Raw genomic sequence first — 26,158 nt, 5'->3', positions numbered from 1 at the left:
GACGTTTGAACTCTTCCCGGTATCAGAGTAAGGCCTCGTGATGAAGCACCGAGGCCTGGAAACACAAAGGAAAATGTTACGATTATTCAGATTATATCTAAGTACATAATGAAGGGACATTCGAAGTTACCCAATTCGGTACCTGTTGAGCTTCGTTGAATAGGCAGGGTGCTTCCACCTCATTCATTTTAGCTTGATCCTCTTCGATCACCAAGCACCGAAGATAACTGGCAATTCCCACCGGGACAGAAAAAACCCGGGCATCCTTAGAAAGGGAAAAGACAACGTTGCATTTTCGATCAGGATATGCACTCGAGGCAGGGAATCGATCATCCAATTTCGGGCTCGAGGAAGGCCTGCTTGCTTCAGAGGGAGAGCTTGTCACGCCCCCAAATTGGGATGGGACGTGATTGTCACTCAACCCTTACTACTCGTTGAGTGAACCCTGTACTATTTATATCAAATTTCAAGTTCAATAGCAAAGAATCTAATGTGCTTAAATATTAATTCTAATCAAGTTGCAGTTCTTAGGCTAACTGATAAAAATAATAATAAAAGATAAATCCCAAACTATTTTAATACTGACCCACTAACAAGTCATGAGCCTCTAGAATCTTAAAAATAAAATTTAAAATACATAGCCTATGGGGGGGCATCCCTCGAAAATAAAATAAACGTAAAACAAAAGTTATAAATAATAATCTAAAAAGGGTCTGCTGCCACTGGGATGAATCAACGGAGTCTGTAAAGTGAATCTAGAATATCTCCTCTAGCCACGTGCCTCATTACATGCATCTTCAATACCTTCCACACGACGTAGCGGGGCCAAACGGGCTTAGTACTACCAAAGGATACCCAGAAGTCTCATAGGCTACCTCCTAAAAAGGCGGAGTGAGACCTTCTGGAAAATATAAGAAAGAAAAGGGATATACGGAAAATCATAAAAATCATATAAAATTTTACAACCAAGTAATAAGGTGGAAACTGAAACTGAAAACTATAAGCTAAACTGTAAGCTAAAACTAAAACTTAATATAGAAATTGAGCCCATAACTGATATCTAAAATAAAAACTGAATTATATATATATATATATATTTTAAGATATAACTTTGCAAAGTTAATTGTTACGCATAATAGCCTTGCGTACGTGAGCATCTGGGAACACGTACAGGGGAGTGTCGGCCTATCTCCCCAACAAACAGTTGGCACCTGCGAGTGTGGGGTAGGTAACCCTGATATCATGGCACTCACGCTGGGGGAGGTTGGCCACTTCTCCTTACTGAATGTGAATATCATGAATAAAGGCACATAACAATTGGTAATACACATAAGCATGTATTCATGTCACATATAATGTCGTAATGAATAAGAATAAGTGAACTGAGTATTGGATCACGAGAAGACATGACTTAGCTTTATCTAACATATGGAGCACAAGAGTTATATTGGAATTTCCTACTAGGAAAGTAAACCTCAACTCACCTCAATTTGCCTTTCGTTCCAATCGTATGTTCAAGATGACCCGCAATTCAATTCCGAAATCGTCACAATCACGATCCTAATAAATAGAACAATTAGTGAGCTAAGGAAACAATCTTTCACTGGCAAGGGACAAAAGAACCTTTGCTGGTTCAAACCATCTTACATGCCTAATAGGGAAAATCATACCAATTAAAATTCTTTACTTCTCTGTCCATCATATATATATATATATATATATATATATATATATATATATATATATATATATATATTTTCTCAACAAGGTTTAGTCCTTTAGCAAATTTCTCAAAAATATCCTAAAACCACCAGTACAAGAGATCATGACCAAATATCTTAGCTTTTCTAACAATTTTTCCCCCAATGTACTGTGGATGTCATATATTTCTTTGTAGAAAAGTTAATTCATCTCAATCTTATCACTTTATTATTTCAAAATTTCTCCAAATACACATTTAAACCTTAACTCTAGTCTACAACTAGAATATTTATCTCCATTTATACTTGGTAATTAAAGAACAAAGGAGGAAGAACTAATAAAGAATGAAACCTAGTGCACTGTATCAACGGGGAGATGTTACGTGTGTAACTCGCCAGAAGCTGTACGCCGTTCTCCTTAAACTTCTATTTCCAATCCTTAGAAAAATATTTCTTTTCTTTTTTTCCCCTTTTTCCAATTGCCAACACTTATTGGGGTTGCTGGTTTCTTTTCCTTTTACATATGCCATTCTCTTTAATTTGTACCCTTAGCTAGTGGCCCACGCAAATATTACTTAAATCCATATCTTAGTAAAAGTGGTCATAATACTTTAGAAAAGCAACCAATAGACTTAGAGAAAGTGACTTTCATTCTTCTTTTAAAAAACAGTAAGTCATCAAATAAGGATATTTTTTCTTCATGGCTTCCTCGGGCTCCCATGTAGCTTCCTCAGCTGAGTGGTTTCTCCATATTACTTTCACCGAAGCAACGTCTTTGGTTCGAAGTCTACGAACTTGTCTGTCTATTATAGCTACAGGGACCTCCTCATATGTCAGAGTATCATCAATCTCTATCTCCTGTCTATCAAGTACATGACTCGGGTCGTGAAAGTACTGTTTCAGCATGGACACATGAAAAATTGGATGCACAGAAGATAACTCTGGAGGTAAAGCTAGTCGATACGCCACAAGCCCAATCCTTTTAAGAATTGGATAAGGCCCTATATATCTTGGGCTAAGCTTCCCTTTTCTACCAAACCTCATGATACCCTTCATTGGAGACACCTTCATAGTCACCCCTTTTGAACTCAAGATCGCGACGTCTTATATCTGAGTATGACTTTTGTCGGCTTTGAGCTATTTTAAGTTGTTCCTGAAAAAGTTTCACCTTTTTCAAGGCATCATGTACTATGTTTGGCCCAATAAGCTTTGTTTCACCTAACACAAACCACCCTACAAGCGAACGACAATCGCCTCACATATAGGGCCTCGAATGGGGCCATCTGAATGCTCGCTTGATAACTGTTATTATATACGAACTCAATCAAAGGAAGATGATCATCCCAGTTTCCTTTAAAATCAAGAACACATGCTCGTAACATATCTTCCAAGGTCTAAATTGTCCTCTCGGCTTGCCCGTCCGTTTGAGGGTGAAAAGTTGTATTTAGATTAACTCGGGTACCGAGACCTTCCTGAAAATTTTGCCAGAACTGGGCAGTAAACTGTGCACCCCTATCAGATATAATAGACATGGGAGAACCATGCAACCGAACAATCTCCTTTATGTATAATGTTGCATACTGGGGTGCCGTGTAGGTTATTTTGACTGGCAAAAAGTGAGTTGACTTAGTGAGTCGGTCTACTATGACCCAAATGGAGTCATGTTTCTTAAAAGTTTGCGGCAAGCCCACCACAAAATTCATATTTATTCTCTCTCATTTCCATTCTGGTATTTCAATGACTTGAGCTAAGCCACCTGGCTTTTGGTGTTCAGCTTTTACTTACTGACAGATAAGGCACCGTGATACATAATCTACAATATCTCGCTTCATATTATTCCACCAATAAACGTCCCTCAAATCATGGTACATTTTGGTAGAACTTGGATGTATTGATTATCTGGAGCTATGAGCTTCTAACATAATTGCCCTTCGAAGATGTTCTACATTAGGCACGCATAAGCGGCCATCAAGTCTCATCACACCATTCTCATCAAGTGCAAAATTCTTAATCTTGCCACCGAGGACACCTTCCTTGAGCTTAAGCAAGCTAGGGTCATCAAATTGTTTGGCTTTAACTTGCTCTACTAAAGTAGACTTAGCACCCATACTTGCTATCAACCTTCCATCATACTTCTTATTGAGATGAACCCCTTGTCTAGCTATTTATTGGGCTTCCTTAACTATTGGACGTTTGACCACACACAACCTGGTCAAACTCCCCATGGATCTTCTGCTCAGAGCATTAGCAATTACATTCGCTTTGCCAGGATGGTAAAGGATATTACAATCATAATCTTTAAGTAACTCTAACCACATGCGTTGTCTCAGATTCAACTCTTTTTGCTTGAATATATACTGCAAACTTTTCTGATCTGTATAAATGTCACATTGCTCTCCATAAAGGTAGTGACGCCATATTTTTAGACCAAAACTAACTGTTGCTAGCTCAAGATCGTGGGTAGGATAATTTCTCTTATGATTATTTAACTGCCTAGAAGCATAAGCAATTACCTTGTCATTCTGCATAAGAACACGTCCTAATCCTACTCTGGAAGCATCATAATAGATCACAAATTTACCTGTAGGGGTAGGTAGAGTCAGGATTGGGGCTGTAGTCAACTTGTTCTTGAGTTCTTGAAAACTTTTCTCATAAGCTTTAGACCATTGGAACTTCACATTTTTCTGAGTTAACTTTGTCAACGGGGAAGCTACTGAAGAGAACCCTTCTACAAAACGGCAGTAGTAACCTGCCAACCCTAGAAAACTACAAATCTCTGTAGGGGTCATCGGCCTACGCCAACTCTTAACTGCTTCTATTTTCTGTGGGTCTACTCTAATGTCTTCTTTCGAGACCACGTGTCCCAAAAATGTAACTGTATCGAGCCAAAATTCACATTTGGAAAATTTGGCATAAAGCTGACGGTCCTTGAGTATTTAAAGAACTGTTCTCAAGTGATTCTCATGCTCTTTCTGGCTACGGGAATATACCAAAATATCATCGATAAATATTATGACAAAAGTATCTAAGAAAGGCTTGAAGACTCTGTTCATTAAGTCCATAAAAGTTGCTGGTGCATTGGTCAACCCAAAGGACATCACTAAAAATTCATAGTAACCGTACCGAGTCATGAAAGCTATTTTCGGGATGTCTGCTTCTCTGATTTTTAACTGATGGTATCCCGATCTCAGATCTATTTTTGAGAAATACCTGGCACCCTGCAACTGATCAAATAAGTCATCTATCCTGGGCAGTGGATATTTATTTTTGATAGTAAACTTATTCAGCTAGCGGTAATCTATACACATCCGTAGGGAACCATCTTTTTTCTTCATGAACAACACTGGAGTACCCCACGGTGAAACACTAGGTCGAATAAAACCCTTATCTAAGAGGTCTTGTAACTGTTTCTTGAGTTCATTTAGCTCAGATGGAGCCATTCTGTAAGGAGGAATCGAGATTGGTTGAGTTCCTGGCAATGTGTCTATGCCAAACTCAATCTCCCTATCTGGTGGTATCCCTGGGAGATCATCCGGGAACACGTCTGAAAACTCTTTCACAATCGGTACTGATTCAAGCACCGGGGAGCCAACTTTCATATCACGCACATGTGCTAGATATGCCAAACACCCATTGTTAACTAGTTTTCTAGCCTTAAGGTAAGAAATAAACTTACCCACAGGCGTACCCACTTCACCTCTAATTATAATTGAATCTTCCCCAATAAATGAGAATCTAACCGTCTTCGCGTGGCAATCAACCTTAGCATGACAAGAAGATAACTAGTCCATGTCAGCTATGATGTCAAAGTCTACCATATCTAACAAGTTCAAATCGGGTAATGTTTCTCGGCCCTGAACTGTGATGATGTAGTTTTTAAATATATACTCAACTTTAATAGATTCCCGTATAGGTGTGGAAACCTCAAACGGAACCCCTAATTTTTCTGGTGCTTTTCCAAACTCGACACAAAAATAAGGAGACACATAGAAGAAAGTTGAACCAGGATCAACTAATACATAAGCAAGGCGACCACAAACCGAGAGAATACATGTAATAACTCTGTTAGATGCCTCAACATTCTGCCTATCTAGAACTACATAGAATCTGGCTGGTCTTCCTCCTCCCTGAGCTCCACCTCTATTGGCACCACGCCCAGTCTGAGTATTAGATACCCGAACTGGAGAAGGCGCAACTATAGAATTACCCATGGATGTTGCCTGTCTGGTTGGAGTTTTCCCCGGAGCTTGTCCAAGCAGTGGACAGTCTATCTTAATATGACCTGGATCATGCAGTGGAAACATCCTTTCTGACCCAAAAGGCATTTCCCTGGATGTATTTTGCTGCACGAAGGACATATAGGATAGGAGAACCGAGGTTGGCCCTGACTAGTTGAACTTTGCCCCTGATTGGCCTGACCCTTACTCTGCTGGCCATGTCTGAGTAGAGCTGGATAAGGAGATGAGTGAGCCGTTGATTGAATGTGAGCTAAATGATTCATGTTCTTACCCCCCCCCCAACTGAAAATCCACTATAAATACCTGTTGTTCTAGCTTTCTTGCTTTTATATCTAGCTTTCCCTGGCGATTTTATCAAAAGCCTCCTTACGCGTAGCGATATTGAAAACCTGAAGATAAGTCTTGTCATCCTGATGTGAAGTCATATCTTTTGCCATATGTGGATTCAAGCCTTCGATGAACCTTCTCACTTTTTCTCTCTGTCGGTATCAAATTAGGTGCATACTCTGCCAATTTTGTAAATTCCATCTCATATTTAGTCACTGACACCATGTTTAAGATGTTCGAATTGATGTCGGAGCTCATCCATCCGACTGCTAGGCAAAAACTTGGCCCTGAAAGCTTCTTTGAACTGGAGCCAAGTAACTGGCGGTAATGTGGAATCTCTGGCCTTCTTGTAACCTCTCCACCATTGTCCTGCTGCACCCTTCAATCGAAACCCAATCAACTTTGTGGCTTGTGTTTCAAGACAACCCAAAGAAACAAACATTTCCTCTATCTCTTCCAAAAATAACATTAGTTTATTTGGTTTATCGGTACCATTATAAGTAGAAGGGTTTAATCTCAGAAAGGTATGTGGATCAATTTTTCTGTTTGTAACTACATTGTCTGGGCAATATTTGCAGGCACAACTGGTGGTGGTACCTTGAGTGGAGCTTGAAAATTATCTCCTATAACCTCTTCATCTGAATCATGAGGGTCCTGAGGAGGAGCATGAACACGTGCAGCCCGACCACCAGCCGGAGGGGCTAGGGACTCCAGAAAGTCCAAAATTCTGTCAATTCGATTATCCTGCTGATGTGGTGGTACCTGATCATTAATAACCTGCTGAGGTAGAGCTTATGCATGCCTAGTGGCCCTACCTGGAGCCTGATTACCTCTGGCATTTCCACCTCTACCCCAAGTATTTTGACCTCTACCTCTACCTCTACCTCTGTCACGTGCTCTAACTGCAGCTGGTGTTATTGGTGTGGCTTGAACCTCTGGTTCTGCTTCTTGATGATTACCAGCTGGTATCTCAACATTGTTAGCAGTTGAGGATGAAGTTGATCTTGTTCTAACCATCTTGTTTGCGCTGAAATGAGAGATAAATGGGTGTTAGAATTCTGAAACATTTAGCTCTAAAGCACGATGTAAGAGTAAAAGAAAAGATATTCTCCTAACATGTCCTGCAGCCTCCCAGATATAAGTATGGTGCACAACATACCCATAAATGAGACTCTACTAGACACGGCTCATGACTCCTTAGGACTTCTCAAACCTGGTTGCTTTGATACCAACTTGCCATGCCCCCAAACTGGGATGGGACGTGATTGGCACTCAACCCTTACCACTCGTTGAGTGAACCATGTACTATTTGTATCAAACTTCAAGTTCAATAGCAAAGAATCTAACGTGCTTAAATATTAATTCTAATCAAGTTGCAGTTCTTAAGTTGACTGATAAAAATAATAATAATAAAGGATAAATCCCAAACTATTTTAATACTGACCCACTGACAAGTCATGAACCTCTAGAATCTGAAAAATAAAATTTAAAATACATAGCCTACGGGGGCATCCCCCAAAAATAAAATAAACGTAAAAAAAAATTATAAATAATAGTCTGAAAAGGGTCTGTTGCCGCTGGGATGAATCAACGGAGTATGTAAACTGAATCTAGAATATCTCCTCTAGCCACGTGCCTCATTACCTGCATCCACAATTCCTGCCACACGACGTAGAAGGCCCAAACGGGCTAAGTACCACCAAAGGATACCCAGTAAGTCTCATAGGCTACCTCATAAAAAGGCGGAGTGAGACCTTCTGAAAAATATAAGAAAGAAAAGGGATATACGGAAAATCGTATAAATAATATAAAATTTTACAACCAAGTAATATGCTGGAAACTAAAACTGTAAGCTAAAACTGAAACTTAATGTAGAAATTGAGCCCATAACTGATATCTGAAATAGAAACTGAGTTATATATATTTTAAGATATAACTTTACAAAGTTAATTGTTACACATAATGGCCTTGCGTACGTGAGCATCTGGGAACATGTACGGGGAAGTGTCGGCCTATCTCCCCAACAAACAGTTGGCGCCTGCGAGCGTGGGGTAGGTAACCCTGACATCATGGCACTCACGCTGAAGGAGGTTGGCCATTTCTCCCTACTGAATATGAATATCACGAATAAAGGCAAATAACAATTGGTAATACACATAAGTATGTATTCATGTAATGTCGTACTGAATAAGAATAAGTGAACTAAGTATTGGATCACGAGAAGACATGACTTAGCTTTATCTAACATATGGAGCACAAGAGTTAGAATGGAATTTCCTACTAGAAAAGTAAACCTCAACTCACCTCAATTTACTTTTCGATCCAATCGTACGTTCAAGGCGATCTGCAATTCAATTCCGAAACCGTCACGATCACGATACTGATAAATAGAACAATTAGTGAACTAAGGAAACAATTTTCACTGCCAAAGGACAAAAGAACCTTTGCTGGTTCAAACCATCTTACATGCCTAACAAGGAAAATCATACCAATTAAAATTCTTTACTTCTTTGTCCATCATATATATATATATATATATATATATATATATATATATATATATATATATATATATATATATATATATTTCTCAACAAGGTTTAGTCCTTTAGCAAATTTCTCAAAAATATCCTAAAACCACTAGTACAAGAGATCATGGCCAAATACCTTAGCTTTTCTAACAATTTTTTCCCCCAATGTACTGTGGATGTCATCTATTTCTTTGTAGAAAAGTTAATTCATCTCAATCTTATCACTTTATTATTTCAAAATTTCTCCAAATACACATTTAAACCTTAACTCTAGTCTACAACTAGAATATTTATCTCCATATATACTTGGTAATTAAAGAACAAAGGAGGAAGAACTAATAAAGAATGAAACCTAGTGCACTGTGTCAACGGGGAGATGTTACGTGTGTAACTCGCCAGAAGTTGTACGCCGTTCTCCTTAAACTTCTATTTCCAATCCTTAGAAAAATATTTCTTTTCTTTTTTTTCCCCTTTTTCCAATTGCCAACACTTATTGGGATTGCTGGTTTCTTTTCCTTTTACATATGCCATTCTCTTTAATTTGTACCCTTAGCTAGTGGCCCACGCAAATATTACTTAAATCCATATCTTAGTAAAAGTGGTCATAATACTTTAGAAAAGCAACCAATAGACTTAGAGAAAGTGACTTTCATTCTTCTTTTAAAAAACAGTAAGTCTAATCATATTCATTAAATTTTCCACATATGCTCTCCATGGACATTGGTCTAACATTTACTATTCTGTGATATACCCCTAGACAAATACAATATACTACGATCACGATAATAAATATATCTCATTCATAACATTAGGCTAGTAATCGGCGTATTTAGAGTCTAAATATTCCCGGGGCCTTACAAAGATCTTCCTCGGTATCTCTAAATCATCAAATCCAATGGCATCCTCCGTGGCCGTCGAATCCACGCCATCGAAAAAATCACGAAAAGGGTCGTTCGATATGTGGGCTCCCTCGATGGGGCGTTCTTTTGTTGCTTGAGTCTCGTTAAACATCGACTCTGTGAATGAGGCGACTCAGCAATCTCTATCGGAATAAGTGCTTCCTGCGAGGCTTTGCCCGCATCTCAGTAAATCTCAACTCTTGCCTCCACCTCGGCCTCCCCGACATGATGAAATTCGGCCTTGCCTCCTCCTGGTTCAGAGGCCCATTGATCTTCGAGCTGCAGCATATTGGCTACGAGATCAAAGGCTTCCCCTTCCTCCTCAGACTCATCTCTTAATCGATAGAGTGAGTCCGGGGACAATGCTCGACCACCGGCATTTCCCTTGGGCTTACGCGCCAATCTTTTTCTCGGCCTCTTCTTCTCAGGTCCCGGAGAACTCGAAGCCTTTTTTCTTTTCTTTTCTTTGTCCTGCTTCGGAGCAGGGGGCTCGGTGAAAATGTCATCATCACCGGATGGAGGCCTCATTTCAACGTCTTTAAAACGAGTTAAAAATCGACGGCGTGAAAATAAGGTCAAATGTAACTTAAAGAAAAAATATCACCATGAGAACGGGCCTCCCATCGGCCCTTCGAAAGCTCACGCCATGAGCGCTCGGAGTAAGATCTCTGTGTTGCGATACCCTCGACCCACTCCTTGAGTCGAGGTACTGCATCAGGCATTCGCGCACTAGCTGCACCATCACAAAATATCGATGGGAAGGAAAGAAAAGGAGAAGCTATAAAACAAATCTTGAAGGCAAGGTTTTACTTACGTTTCATGTTCCATTTTTCAGGAAATGGCATATCCTCGACCGGGATTAAATCTGACAAATCGGCCCAACCAGCCTCGGTTCCGATCCTCGTCGATGCTCGAGAATGGGGCCTTACTGGCCCGACATGCAAGCTTGATTAATCCCCCTTGATAAAGTCGGGGACTATACAAACGCATTAAATGATCGATGGTGAAGGGACACCCCTCGATCTTGCTCACAAAGAAACGAAGAAGAATTACCATCCTCCAAAACGAGGGGTGAATTTGACCAAAGGGTCACCTCGTACCTCTTACAGAAGGCAACGATGACCGGGTCCAAGGGACCCAACGTGAAGGGATAAGTGTAAACACTCAAAAAATTCTCCACGTGGGTGGTAATGGCTTCCTCGGGCTTGGGTACTACCACATGCTTGCCAGCCCAGTTACAATCTTTTTTGACATTGGAGAGGATGTCCTCGGTGACCGAGAAGATATATCTCGAGACCGGCTCATACCGACCCAGCACCGAGGAGGTTTTCTCGACCTTAAAATCAGCACCGGTTGGGCACCCCGTAGGTACGAACGATTTCAGAGGGGGTTCCGGTACCGGTTCTTCAGCAGCAACAGACGAAACATTTTTTTCAATAGATGGTCGTGAAAAAGAAGGGTTTTCTTTTTTAGGAATAGATTTTGAAGTCTTTGCCATTTTTTCAAAATAGAGGAGAGAAGAAGATGTTGGTAAAGGTGGAGTAGGTGTAACTAGCAGGTAACTTATGAAGAAATTTCAAAGAACTAACAAGGAAGGAAGTTCTTAAGCTTAAAGCCAGAAAACCAGAAGATGAGGATGATGAAGTTCTCTTAAAACGCAAGAGTAAGAGTTGGAATGGAAAATGTTGTAATTAATGGATTGAAGGGTATTTATAGTTTTTCCAAACGGCGGTTCACATCCCAAGATGATCGACCATTAACTGACACACATTTAATGCCTTGAAGACTGGACCGATAGGGCGTTCAATTACTTTTTGTCGCTTGCGTTTTATCGCATATGTCATGATTGATCGAAGTGAGAATCGAGAGCTCATATCATTTCTCATCACCGAGTCTCCGAAAAATGAGAGGACTATCTGTGTACGGGTAAAACCGAGCTCCGTGTTCGATCGAGCTTGTGAAATGGAGGGCCAAGGTCGCTACATCTGTAATTGGGTAAAAATTGAAGTGTGAGGTTCGATCTGACATCCAACATAGTCAGCCAAGGGCGGAATATAATATTCGAGATCGGATCCAAAGCATCATCAAAACTAGCCATCGAGATTATCAGATTTGCCCTCGAGTTAACCAAAGGCATAACCCGTCCCGTTTCTAGGGGTCTCGGTAAAAGCTTTGCCAACTCATCTGACAAGGGTCCATAATTCTCGCTAGGGGTTCGTCGATCGGTACGGTAGTTAGATATTTCGGTTCGGTATTTTCGGTATTCGGTTTCTTAAAATCCTATACCAATACCCTACCAAATTAAATTTGGTATGGTTCGGTTTTTCTTCTTTCGATTTCGGTTTATTCGGTTTGAATACTAACTAGTGCATAGAGCCATAAACTCTAATATTCTTAATTAAAGTACTCAAAAATACAAAACTGAAAATGTTTGTTGATAAAAATTTTGTCCAAAACCATCAAATATCGACCCATAGAGAGAAAACTTTACATAAAAGAATAATTTGATCATTAAAAATGTCTTGTTACTTGTTTAGAGTAAATTGATTAATTTAGAGAATAAAGGAAAGTAAAATTTTAGATTTTTTATATTTATGTTATAATTGATAATATGTGTTTTGTGTAATATAATATATATTTCGGTACGGTATCGGTATTTCGGTATTTTATTTTAAAATACCAAATACCATACTTAATACTAATTTTTTTAAAAACTTAAACCAAATATCATACCAAATACCAAAATACCGAATACCAAATATCAAAATTTTCGATTTCGGTACGGTAATTCGGTATTTACCAAATTATGCGCAACTCTAATTCTCGCCATTAACCAATTATTATGGCAGAAATCACGGGACGACTCAAAAAGGGAGCCAACGGTTAGCAAATCAAAGACTTTTACCTTTTATAGAACAATAGAATAATACCTTAAAAGGTAGATCTCTCCTAATATATAAAGAGGACTTGACAATTCATTAGGAGATGGTAACATACACTCATAAGCAATATATTTTTCAAGCTCTTACTCTTTGATATTTTTCTGTCAATAAAACTGTATTCAATTCAAGGGTGGCTGCATTCTAAAATTGAAATCATCCAATTCCTGTGGTTTGCAGTTATTGTATCGCTATTTATTTTAATTGCAAACTAATTTATCGCTTTGTATCAAATTAATCCACATATCCTTTTAACCACTAATAAATTGAATTGTTATCTGATTTTGAAGATAAACACGTTTGTTGCGACGGAATTAGCTGATGAAAGGGGTTATCCTTGTTTAAACAAAATTTTATCAAGTCAGTATCAAGTCTATGTATAAGTTTTAAAAGTCGGAGAATATTTCATTATTTTATTCTTAGTGATCTCTAAGTTATCACGCACGAAAGAGAAATCTATTTATATAAATTAATTACCCTCGAGTTCATTGAGTCCTGCTATTTTATTTTTGTGCTTGGAAGTTGGCACCTAACGTACCATGTGAGTTTGATTTCACATTATCCATTCGTAACGGAAGATTCTGCAGAATTAGTTAGACTTATAAAATACTGGTGCATAATTTTGAGCCATTATAGCCTGTATCTCTCCCTTTAAAAGATAATTACAGTACTAAATTAGTACTCTCTTGTCCCAAAACTATAACTTTATGGTCTCCCGAAATTTAAACAAAATATTTTTTCTGAAGGAATTAAGACTTTTAAATATAGTTTTTTTGTCTTTTCAAAATAAATTTTGTTGGGAATCATGAATTTTTAGGTTCAAATCCCAGCAAAAACAAGAAACACTAGGTGATTTCTTCTCATCTATTCAAGTTTTGGTGGACAGAGTTACTTGAAAACTATTGCTAGTGAGAAATAGCCGGTAACCCGATAAATTAGTCGAGGTGCGCTAGCCTGAATAGTACATTTAATAAAAATGAAAAATAGTACTTACTACTACTTGTAATATATATTTCCTTATTGTACTCAAATATCTAAAGTATACTTTACGATAAATTACATGTGGTCAGTAAATAAAGGTCTATCATAATGGAAAAAACGAGAGTAGTCAATTAATGGTGAAATCGTAGTAGTTGCAACTTGGAATATTATGGTAGTTAGAAAATAAAATTCATATTTTATTTCTTTCAGGTCCACCACCTCACCTTAAAAAATATATATATTGATATAATATAATATATGCAGCATCCTCTGGAAAGGAGAATGCCTTTATATCTATTTTATCCACATTAACTCTTCCATTAATTCCCCAAGAAATTTTCATTTTCAGCTGAAAAAGGCAGAAACCAAGAAAGAAAGTTCAACTCCTAGTTGAAAGATTATTTCTTCTACAGCAACAAAACATGCTGAAATGTAACCCACTAAGTCCCTTCCCCCTCTCCCATTAATTCTAAAGTTTGAATTGTTGACCTCGTCTTTTGTCAAAATATCATCACTATATGTGGTCTGTATATGATTACATATTCTTCTAAAAGTGTTTTCTCTTTCTTATATATAAATCTCTATATATGCAGATAGCTATGGAAAAGTGGTTGCTTCGCATATATTGGTTGCAAGTCTTGTGGGAATTATATCTGTTTTCGCCATGCATCTTCACAAATCTTCTAAATCTAAATCCAAATCTTCCAAAGTTGATGATAATCAAATAAATTTCAATCCCCTTACTCCTATTTTGGACAGAACTGAATCTGGTCGTGCTGGTAAACTCGAAAAGTTTTCCCATTATGTTGGTCAGTACTTTTTATTTTCGATTAATTTAATTTTGTCGTTTTTTTCCAGTTTATGTTCTTGATTATTTGAAGCTTTTTATCTTGTATTGTATAGCAAGGCAATTGGGGTTTAAAGATGAAAGTGAGTGTCCTCGCTTAGGAGAGCTAGTACAGGAATATTTGAGGAGATCCAAAGGGTGTGATAATACCATATTTGAATACTTTGCTAATGAAGAAGATGCTGAATCTTTGTATATAAAGTTGGAGAATGAATTAGAGAGGTGTATTCTTGCTTATTTTGCTTTCCATTGGAGTAAAGCTTCTGTATTCATTAGCCAGGTATGTATCGATCTATGGGTATTGATTTCCATTTTCTTTTTAAATAGAGAAAATCAAGAAGCAAGAAATTACAAAAAGATTTTTGATAAACCACAAGCTAATTAAAGGTCAACGTCTTTTTTGTTGAAGGTGTTAAGTGTTGATTCTGATCAAAAAAGACTCAAGGATTTGGTGCTGGCAGCTACAAGGTAATAATAAGTGAACATATATTTATATCACATTATTATTATAGTATTTTCTTCCTGGATTTCGCGTTAGTTAAATATTAAGCTGTTATCATAATTTATTAAAGTATTTTGAAATACTTTTCACTATAAACCTTATTTTATTGGAGTAGTATTATTTCTAGTTATGCGCTGTACATTTTAAACAAATTAATAATGGTGAACAAATGGGATACGAAATTTATACTGGTGGATAATGAACTGTCGTTTCGAGCTGAAGTATTTTCTGTCAATTTTGTTAGGCCTATTGTCAATACTCTTACATGATGGGATTTGAAATCGACGACCACCAATTTTGTTTTCATCTTATTCAGCATACTGACAATAATTTCATTCATCTTTACAAGTTATATTAAAAGGCATTGTAAAAATCAAACTTTTATTTTAAGTTGTGTGGTCAATCTGAAAGGAGGGTTTGAGAATCCAAACAGCATGTTTAAAACTTTCATGTAATCTGAAAACAAAAATTTAAGGATTTAAATAAATACAGTAGTTATTAGTACAAAATAATATAATATCTTAATTTTTTGCTATTTTCTTCAAGCATGCAGAAAATACAACTAGACAAAGTTTTTTTTTCCAATTTTTTTTGTACAATTCTAGGTTGTCAAACTAGTAGCAACTGGTCCCCTTCCACAAGTGAGAAATAGATGAAAGAATCCTTTATCTGTCTATTTTAGCAATGAGAGGAAGTAATAAAAGTCACCGTTGGGGATTTGGAGGGTAAAGTTTAACATATATATTTAAAAAAAAGGAGAAGATAGAAGGAAGTAGCTAGGGAACAAAGAAAAATGTACATACAATTTGGAAATGACATCTTGGAGCTACTTCGAACGATTGGTACTATTTTTTTCTTAAAAATATTCTTCTTCTTATTCTAACTTTTTGAGATATGGCATGTTGTAAATAATGGAATAGAAAAAATCTAGAGATGGGATGTCTTTTGTTGAAATTGCAAGTTGTAAAGACAGCGCGACTCTCCTCCAAAACGATTATTTTACTATTCCTTTTCTTTGAGGTAGATGGAATCATGGAATTAGGCATATCCACTTTTAGTAAAACTATGACAAAGGAAAATCTTGACTCATTGATAGATATGAAGAGACGTACTAGAGTTGCTCAATTCATGGCAGACACTTCCAACCAAGTAATGTCACCATTTTGTATGTATATATATAGTTCTTATAGAAAAACAACGTGTACGTATAACAACGCCTTGAAAAATAAAGCAAATACACATTAACTTAAGATAGAAAGTAACGTGTTTAATAAATTCCTAGACCCAAACCCATGCAGTCATGCACAAGCTAAATTGATACGAAAATCTGATTTCATTACTGCGTGTAGTAAGATTAAAAGTCTAAAAAGAAAGTATCAGCCCGTTGCACAAAGTATCTCGCGTTCATGCAGGGTTCAGGAACCTCAAGAGGGTGTGATGTAGGCAGCCTATCCTCAGGGTGGCCCGACGTATTTTGGGGCCTAAAGCCAAACTTTAATGAGGGGCCTTAATGTTTATAATTTTTTTTTTGTTATTTGAAGTCAATTTTTCTAGCTTTATTAGATGCAAAGTTACTAATAATTTTCTTATAATCAAAAAAAAATTATCAAGAGCACCTTTTTGAGATTGTATTAGACTTTGAATTCTTCTTCTTTTCTTGAGTTTTTCATAACGATTCATACTTTCTATTTGACATACTTATCTTCTAATAAATAATCTAAAAATGCACTAAATAGCAAAATATTAAATTTTAGATGAGAAAATAATAAAAAGATAGAATGATAGAACCTGGTTCAAGAACGGATAACTTGATATCAAATTAAATTTTCTGCTCGAGTATGCTTGTCGTAAGACTTGAATTATGAAAATAGAACGAACAAAAAAATTTCCACTATTTCTTGAATCAATACGCTGAACTCTGAAATCTGAAACTCCACGATAATGCTTGATCTTTGACTATTGCAGAATGGAGGCATGAATAATAAATTGAAGAACAAAGTATAAAAATATAATATAGTGCACACAAAATTTTTACTTTGCTCGAGAAAGTTATGCTCGAAAAAGTTGTGGTCCACTATCTCAAATTTGTGTTCTCTTTTTATGCAAACTTCCCATGTATTGTTTCACTTTATAGTTTTTATTTTTAATTTTTATTTTATTTTAGGTATAACCAAAAAATGGGCCCTCATAAATGTGGGGCCTAAAACAATTGTTTTACCCGCTTTATGGACGGGTCGCCCTTGCCTATCCTGATAGCACCAATGACTGATCTACTATAAATCACACGGAAATAACTTGAACGTACCAAACAGCAATTATTGACTAATATTGGTGGGAGAATGTAGGAAACAGAGGTTCGAGAAGATAACAAAGGACCTAAAAGTGACAAGGGTATTTTCAACGCTGGTAGAGGAGATGAAGGCAATTGGAACAGTATCATCAAATGGGGACTCCAAATGTACAGACGTTATGGTCCCTGTGGCTCACAGTCAACGAAGTCCAGTGCTCCTACTCATGGGTGGTGGCATGGGTGCTGGCAAATCCACTGTCCTCAAAGACATCCTTAAACAGTACGTACTAATTTCATCTCTATTTTCCTTTTATTTGCAATTCATTTACAAATTTTGACAACAATGTTTTTGGCAGGTCATTTTGGTCCGAAGCAGCTGTAAATGCAGTAGTGGTAGAGGCAGATGCTTTCAAGGAAACTGATGTAATTTACAGAGCCCTTAGCTCAAGAGGTCATCATCACGACATGCTTCAAACTGCTGAATTGGTAACAACACTTGCTATGAATTTTTACTGTATACTTATGCCAGGATTTTCAAATTGTAGGTGCTCAACTATTTTTAATCTGAAAATTACTACCGAGTCTGAGTGCTTAGTTACGTTAATTAATGTATTTATATGAATTACTAATTTTTAATATAAGTAATAATGTTTAGCTCTAGGGTGCTCAGGAACCCATAATCGATCCGCCACTGACTTATGCAATCTTGGCCATGTGAATTTAACAAGAAACTGTTCAAAATATATAAACAGGTACATCAAAATTCAACAGATGCAGCATCTTCCCTCCTAGTCACAGCTCTTAACGAAGGGCGCGATGTTATAATGGATGGAACCTTGTCATGGGTACCATTTGTTGAGCAGACCATAGCCATGGCAAGAAACGTACACAAACATCGGTATCGAATGGGGGAAGGATACAAGGTTGCAGAGGATGGAACAGTTGCTGAAAATTATTGGGAACAAGTTGAACAGGAACAAGGAGAAGAGGCTAAGATCACTAAACCTTACAGAATTGAATTGGTGGGAGTTGTATGTGATCCTTACCTAGCTGTTGTTAGAGGCATCAGGTATATATTACTTCTAATAATTAAGAATACGCATATGGTTTGTTAAACATTTCTTAATAATTTCTCAAACCTTTAGATGTAGTATTTGATACTCAAAGAATCTATCAATTTCACTAGCGAAAAATGGACAAAACCTTCTATCAATTCCACCCGTCTTCTCTAGTCTGGGGCCTAGCCATGTTTCCCACTAGGTTTATAGATATTATTATTTTTTTACTTAAATTATAGAGTAAAAGTTATTTAGTCTGAATTTCTACAATTTGGAACTTAGAAATAACTTCTTTTTTGTTCTTTTAATTTATCTTTTTCCTTGTGAAATCTTTATGCAGGAGAGCTATAGGAACAGGGAGGGCAGTTAGAGTGAAGCCTCAACTGAAATCTCACAAGAGATTTGCAAACGCATTTCCCAAGTACTGTGATATTGTTGATAACGCCAGGCTCTACTGCACCAACGTTTTAGGCTCCAAACCAACGGTAAGATTCTTATCTCTATTGTATTTGCTGCGTTCAATTCCTAATTAGAACATTCGTGGAACGTACCGTAGACATGCATATTCCTAGATGAAATTGAAAAACTTATTGGAGTTCTAAGGATTTACCTTAATTTATTTAAGTGCCACACACTAACACAATCATATGTGAATTTTCATTATTCGGCCGTTGCAAATTATTTTAGTGTCACCTTAACCCTTGCAGAAAATAAATAGACCATTCATATCATCTTGTTGTATTAAAATACATGCAGTTAATAGCATGGAAAGATGGAGAGAATAAAATGTTGGTGGAACCGGAAGACATCAAATGTTTGGAAATGGTAAGAAATGTGAATGAAGAAGCCGAGTCCATATACGAGCTCTACCCAAAAGATGAATTATCCCAGCCTGGTTCAGTCTGGAATGACATGGTTTTGTTACCTACTAGGTCTATTCTCCAGCAAGAGCTCAAAGCTGCCATTCGAAAAATTGAATATCGGCCTAAATTGCTTTAGAACGACATCTTTTCTATTGTCGCTATTTTTTGTTATTTTTATTTTGTTCAAATGCCGAAAGATTAATGTTACAGTCATTTGAATTTGGATGCCCGGCACTTTCTTGGGTTTTTTCCTTTTCGTTTAACTATATATTCCAGCTTTTCTGGTTTAGGATTAGCAAGTTTACTAACTGGTTCAATATTATATTTGGACTGATGATCTACAGTTTTTATTAAGGAATCAGATAGCACATTCAAACATCGGACCAATAGTCTAAAGTCTAGACTAATATTAATTGACACTTCAACAATAATTTTTAATAACTCTAGGCCAGTGAGCCATAGTTCTTCATTTGATTTAGTTCTTTGTGACATTAGTATAATAAAGTATTCAACATAATATAAAGCAAGTTAAGAGTTACAAATTCAACATTATCTTTAGACTGATGAACTAAAGTTCTTATTGAAAATAATAGAATAAAGAATCACATAGCATATTAGAGCTTTAGAGTTTAGACCAACTGTCTAATTTAGATTAATATCAATATACACTTTAACAATTATCTTTGGAAACTTTATCGGTAATGGTAAAGAATCAACGGTGGCTTCTGAACGACACGGGAACCAAAATCGTAATGTAACAATTTCATTCCAAATTAAAATATAAAAACAACACTTCAGGGAAAGGGTTATGATATTATGATTCACAAAACTAAACATGTACCCAATTTCTTGAAGTTACTATTGACACTTGAATCAATTAACCATGTTGAAGAATACGTTTTCAACATGTAAAGCAATTGCTTGAGGACAAAATGTAAAGCAAAGGTCTCTAACAGAAAGGACACAGAAATTTTCAACAATCAAAAGTCGAAGATCGACCAAAGGCAGCTAGTCTGTAATTTAGAAATGGTAAAATTAGGCCAAAACAGATTCAATGAAGATTAGTGACTACATCATATATCATTAAGGATAATAAATTGTATACGGGCGAAATCGAGCTCGTGGTGCATCTCGGCCTCCGACAAGATAAGTCAGGCTCGAGACATAGTAGCAAGGGACCGAAATCAAGCCAAAAGTCCCACCGAGCCAGAATCTGGGGGCATGACGCCTGCCCTCGAAAATGTCGAGATCATGGTTCCGGAATCGGTCCTAGCCTCGAACGACCTCGAAGAACATTGTCGGACAATCAAGCATAGCCAACAGAAGGCCGAAACATCCGTGACCGGCTGGATATCACGGTGCGGATCTCGGCACGTATCGATATGGAACCGACAATCAGTAAATCGGAAGATATTTTACCTTTAATATAGTTATACCTAAAGTAGGACTCCCATACTATATAAAGGGGGTCTGATAATTCATGAAACATATTGTAACACGCACTCAAAAGTAATATATTATTATTTTTTCTGTCACTAGCTCTTGCTCCTTTTCATTGGTGTCGGTCGTGGTGAGCCCGACTCAAGGGTGACTATTTCACTAAGGCTGGAACTATCTTACTTGTGTGGTTTAAATTTAATTTATCTTTGTTTCTTCGATTCTACTTAATTTATTGCTCTGTATCAAGTTAATTCGTGTATCATTAAAATCACTTATAAATTCGATTGTTATCCCCATTTGAGGGTAAACAGTTTGGCGTCCATCGTGGGGCTAAAGATAATAGCGGCAATTTGATACAAATTCCTGTAACACACTCTATTTTACACTTGTACTTTGAAGTATCTTTGATTTCAGGTCTACGTTAAAATATCAAACTCTCAATCTGCCCCTATAAACACGGATGCTGAATCTGGCCACCATGGCAAGACCAACAATATAGCACTCGGTAATGAGGTTCCTCCCACCGATCCCAATGGAATTCCGGTCGCGGACCCGATCGACGCCAGCTCACATGTGGCCATCAATACGAATTTGCCCACCGATCCTGAGAATAGCATCCGCGGGAGAGTCTGGTCGGTAGCTCAAAATGTTTTTGACGGTGAAGGAGATGGAATCAGCTTACGGGTGATCTTGGAAATGCTGCAGGCTCAGCAGGCAGTGATAGCCCAACTGCAGAACCGAAGTCGTGCTCCCAATAGAGTTAAGCACGAATCATCCCGAAAAAATACTCGCGGAAATGAACCAGCCGCAGATAGGCCAAGTGAAGTTGAACCCAGAACCAACCCCGAAATAATAAAAGATGATCGAGGAATTGAAAAAGTGGGTGGAAACGGGAGAAAAGAAAATCGAAGCTAACGACAATAAGGTGGAGACTTACAACTCCAGGTTCGACCAAATTCCCGGAGCGCCACCGATATTGAAAGGCCTAGACTCCAAGAAGTTTGTTCAGAAGCCCTTCCCTCCGAGCACAGCCCCGAAGTCAATCCCTAAAAAGTTTCGTATACCTGAAATTCCTAAGTACAATGGGACAACTGACCCAAATAAACATGTGACCTCATACACGTGTGCCATCAAGGGGAATGACTTAGAGAATGACGAGATTGAATTTATCTTGCTGAAAAAAATTCAGAGAGACCTTGTCAAAAGGAGCTATGATAAGGTATCACAACCTACTTCCTAACTCTATTGACTCGTTTGTTGTGCTTGCAGATTCCTTGGTAAAAGAACATGTCGGGGCTATCAAGATCGAGACCAGAAAGTCGAACCTTTTCAAAGTAAAACAGAGGGATAATGAGATGCTCAGAGAATTCTTGTCCCGGTTTCAGATGGAACGGATGGACCTGCCTCCGGTCGCGGACGATTGGGCCGTTCAGGCCTTCACCCAAGGACTCAATACTTGAAGCTCGTTGGCTTCGTAGTAGTTGAAGCAAAATATGGTAGAATATCCGGCTGTAACTTAGGCCGACGTGCATAACCGATATCAGTCAAAGATTAGAGTCGAAGATGATCAGCTCGGAGCCCCTTTCGGGTTTGTTTATCCTATCCGAGCCAGTGACAGACCCAAAAGAGACATTAATCGTGAGCCAAGGCCCAGTAGGGACAGATATCAGCCGTACATCGGTGATCGTAGGGGTAACAGATCTGGATGAAACCCTGCGGGAAATGAAAGGAGGAATGATCAGAGTCAAAATAACCGAGGACTCACAAGCAAAAACGATTTTGATGAAGCACCGAGGTTATCAGAGTACAACTTCAATGTCGATGTTGCTACCATCATAACCATCATCGGACGCATCAGAGACACCAAATGGCCTCGACATCTACAGTCTGATCCAACCCAAAGGGATCCTAACCTAATGTGAAAATATCATGGCACTCACAACAACAGAACGGAGGACTACCGACAATTGAGAGAGGAAGTAGCCTGGTTATTCAATAACGGACATCTCCGAGAGTTCCTGAGCGATCGAGCCAAGAACCATTTCAGGAATAGAGATTCTAATAAATAGATCGAGCAGGACGAACTTCAGCACGTCATTAACATGATCATCGGCGGGGTCGACATTCCCCACGGGCCGATGCTGAAGAACACCAAAGTATCCATCACATAGGAAAAACAGAATCGGGATTACATGTCAGAGGGAACCTTGTCTTTCAACGACGAGGGCACTGAAGGGATCGTGCAGCCCGAAAATGATGCACTGGTAATATATGTACTCATAAATAAATCTCGAGTTAAACGTGTATTAATTGATCCAGGTAGCTTGGCCAATATCATCAGAATGAGGGTCGTGGAATAGCTCGGTCTACAAGATCAGATTGTGCCTGCAGTCCGGGTCCTAAAAGGATTTAACATGGCATGTGAGACCAATAAATGGGAGATAACATTATCGGTGAACATCGTCGGGATTATTCAGGAAGCCAAGTTCTATGTAATCGAATGAGACATGAGGTATAACACTCTGTTCGGAAGGCCATGGATCCACAATATGAGGGTGGTACCCTCGACTCTGCACCAAGTGATGAAATTCCCAATGCTAGGAGGGATAAAAATAGTTTACGGAGAACAACCGGCTGCAAAGGAGATGTTCACGGTCGACGAGGTGGTCCCGGTATCCGCACTTACAATGACAAAAGGTCTGGGTTCGGCTGCCAAGCAAGAAGTCAAATAACAATTACCTACACCGGCCCTGACCCAACCAGAGAAGCAGGGAACGATGAAGATGACGATTCTGGGGTTCCTAGGTCTTTTATAGCCCCCGACGATTCTGATGCTACCAAATCGATAGTCGAGGAACTGGACCAAGTCGTACTGATCGAGAACTCGCCCGATCGAAAGGTATACCTGGGCACGGGATTTGTCCCGAACTCAGGAAAAACTCATTCAATTCCTCATGGCTAACATAGATTGTTTCGCTTGGTCCCACCTTGATATGACAGGGATCCCTGCAGAAATAATCACTCACAAGCTGAGCCTGGACCCAAATTCCACCTGGTCAAGCAGAAGAGGAGACCCCAGTCTGAGGTCAAGAATGCGTTCATCAAGGACGAGGTATATAAACTCCTTAAAATAGGGTCTATCCAGGAAGTTAAGTACCCAGATTAGTAAGCAAACGTAGTTGTATTCCCTAAAATAGGGAATATATTAAGAATGTGTGTGGACTATAAAAATGTGAATAAGGCATGCCCCAAATATTTTTTCCCCTTGCCCAACATCGATCGCATGATCGATGCGATGGTCGGCACGCGCCTATTCCGGGTACAACCAAATTCGGATGGACCCGGACGATTAGGAAAAAATGTCCTTCATCACTAAGTTCGGTACCTACTGCTATAACGTAATTCCATTCGGACTAAAAAATACTTATGCCACTTGCCAACGCCTAGTAAATCGTATGTTCGAAGAATAAATAGGAAAATCAATGAAGGTTTACATTGGCGATATATTGGTTAAGTCCCTGCGAGCATAGGACTATTTGAAACATTTGCAGGAAACCTGCAGCATATTGAAGAAGTACAATATGAAGCTTAACCCGTAGAAATATGCATTCAGAGTCGGGTCCGGAAAATTCCTCGGGTTCATGGTATCAAAATTCCAATCGGGGAATCGAGATTAATCCCGATAAGATCAAGTCCATCGAAGATATCACTATTGTGGATAACATCAAGGTTGTTCAAAGATTAACCGGACACATAGCCGCCCTGGGGAGATTCATCTCGAGGTTTTCCGACAAGAGCCACCGGTCTTTCTCACTGTTGAAGAAAAAGAATAACTTCTCATGGACCCCGGAGTGCCAACGAGCCTTGGAGGAACTCGAGCGGTATCTCTCGAGCCCACCTCTGCTTAATACTCCGAAGACAGACGAACAACTATACCTACACTTAGTAGTATCCGAGATAGCGGTAAGTGGAGTCCTAGTCCGGGAAGAGGAAGGTACGCAATTTCCAATCTATTCTGTTAGCAGGACTCTAGGCGAGACCGAAACTAAATACCCTCACCTAGAAAAACTAGCGCTCGCTTTGTTAAGCGCCTCTAGAAAATTGAAACCGTACTTTTAATGTCACCCCATATGTTTTGTAACTACTTACCCATTGAGGAATGTAATTCATAAACTCGAACTCTCGGAATGATTGGCCAAATAGGTCATAGAGATCAGCGGGTACGATATCGAATATTAGCCCCGGACCGCCATTAAATCTCAAATTTTAGTTGAATTTGTGGCCGACTTTACGCCGCCCCTAATACCCGAGGTGGAAAGAGAGTTGTTGTTAAACTCGGGGACCTCTTCAGGAATCTGGACCCTCTTTACGGACGGTGCCTCGAATGCAAAAGAGTCCGGACTTGGCATCGTATTGAAGCCACCAACATGCAATGTAGTTAGAAAATCTGTTAGGACTGTAAAATTGACTAACAACGAGGCCGAATATGAGGTCATGATTGTAGGTCTCGAACTGGAGAAAAGCTTGGGGGAAGAGGTGATCGAAGCTAAGTGCGGCTCCCTCCTTGTAGTGAACCAAGTTATGGGACATTAGAGGTCAGATAGGAACGAATGCAAAGATACCTGGATAAGCTGCATGTAACGTTACATCGGTTCAAGGAGTGGACTCTACAACATGTACCTCGGGATCAAAATAGTGAGGTCGATGCCCTTGCTAATTTGGGATCGTCGGTCGATGATGATGAGTTCAACTCGGGGGCGGTCGTGCAACTCGTAGGCCCCCTTCCACGGGCACCGGTAAGGCTCAATTTATATTGTTTATGACTCACTATTTTTCTAAATGGGTGGAAGCCCATGCGTTTGAGAAAGTCAGGGAGAAGGAAGTCATTGATTTCATCTGGGACCACATAATATACCGGTTCGGAATACCAGCCGAGATCGTGTGCGACAATGCGAAGCAATACATCGGCAGCAAAGTAAGCAAGTTTTTTGAAGACCATAAGATCAAAAGGATCCTATCAACACCCTATACCCCTAGTGGGAATGGCCAAGCGGAGTCCACGAACAAAACCATACTCCAAAACCTCATAAAGAAATTGACTGATGCCAAAGGAAAATGGAAAGAAATCTTGCCCAAAGTCCTATGGGCATACCGTACGACCTCGTAGTCCAGTACCAAAGCTCTAATACCGGTCGAAGTGGGAGAACCGAGTCTCAGGTTTCGATATGCGATCGAAGAGTCAAACGACGAGGCCATGAATACGAGCTTGGAACTGTTAGATGAAAGGCACGAAGCCGTCCTCGTCCGGATGGCCACCCAAAAATAACGGGTCGAGAGGTATTACAATCGAAGAGCCAACCTTCGACACTTCAATGTCGGGGACTTAGTGTTAAGGAAGGTCACACTAAGCACTCGAAACCCAAACGAAGGGAAACTGGGGCCAAACTGGGAAGGTCCGTATCAAATTATTGAGATCACCGAAAAAGGATCGTACAAACTCGGAGCAATGAACGGTGAGCGACTACCGAATAACTGGAACATAA

General features: G+C 38.8%; 2 protein-coding genes across 2 annotated transcripts; one reads left to right on the top strand and one right to left on the bottom strand.

The window, feature by feature from the left end:
- Nucleotides 1-2,348: 2,348 nt before the first annotated feature.
- On the bottom strand, nt 2,349-3,808 carry LOC142175842 (uncharacterized). Its single transcript, XM_075242842.1, has 3 exons — nt 3,629-3,808; nt 2,740-2,853; nt 2,349-2,594 (listed from the first exon to the last, which is right to left on the bottom strand). Exons 1-3 carry the CDS (start codon nt 3,806-3,808, stop codon nt 2,349-2,351), a joined length of 540 nt encoding a protein of 179 aa, XP_075098943.1.
- Nucleotides 3,809-13,783: 9,975 nt separating this feature from the next.
- Nucleotides 13,784-19,430, top strand: LOC107818211 (calmodulin calcium-dependent NAD kinase). Its single transcript, XM_016644163.2, has 9 exons — nt 13,784-14,047; nt 14,209-14,424; nt 14,519-14,742; nt 14,872-14,930; nt 17,310-17,534; nt 17,611-17,740; nt 18,007-18,323; nt 18,653-18,797; nt 19,069-19,430. Exons 1-9 carry the CDS (start codon nt 14,038-14,040, stop codon nt 19,309-19,311), a joined length of 1,569 nt encoding a protein of 522 aa, XP_016499649.1. The 5' UTR covers nt 13,784-14,037; the 3' UTR covers nt 19,312-19,430.
- The last annotated feature ends 6,728 nt before the right edge of the window (nt 19,431-26,158 follow it).

The sequence above is a fragment of the Nicotiana tabacum genome, chromosome 22, assembly GCF_000715075.1.
Source record: "Nicotiana tabacum cultivar K326 chromosome 22, ASM71507v2, whole genome shotgun sequence".
NCBI classification, from domain to species: Eukaryota; Viridiplantae; Streptophyta; class Magnoliopsida; order Solanales; family Solanaceae; genus Nicotiana; species Nicotiana tabacum.
This window is presented reverse-complemented; position numbering and strand designations above follow the sequence as displayed.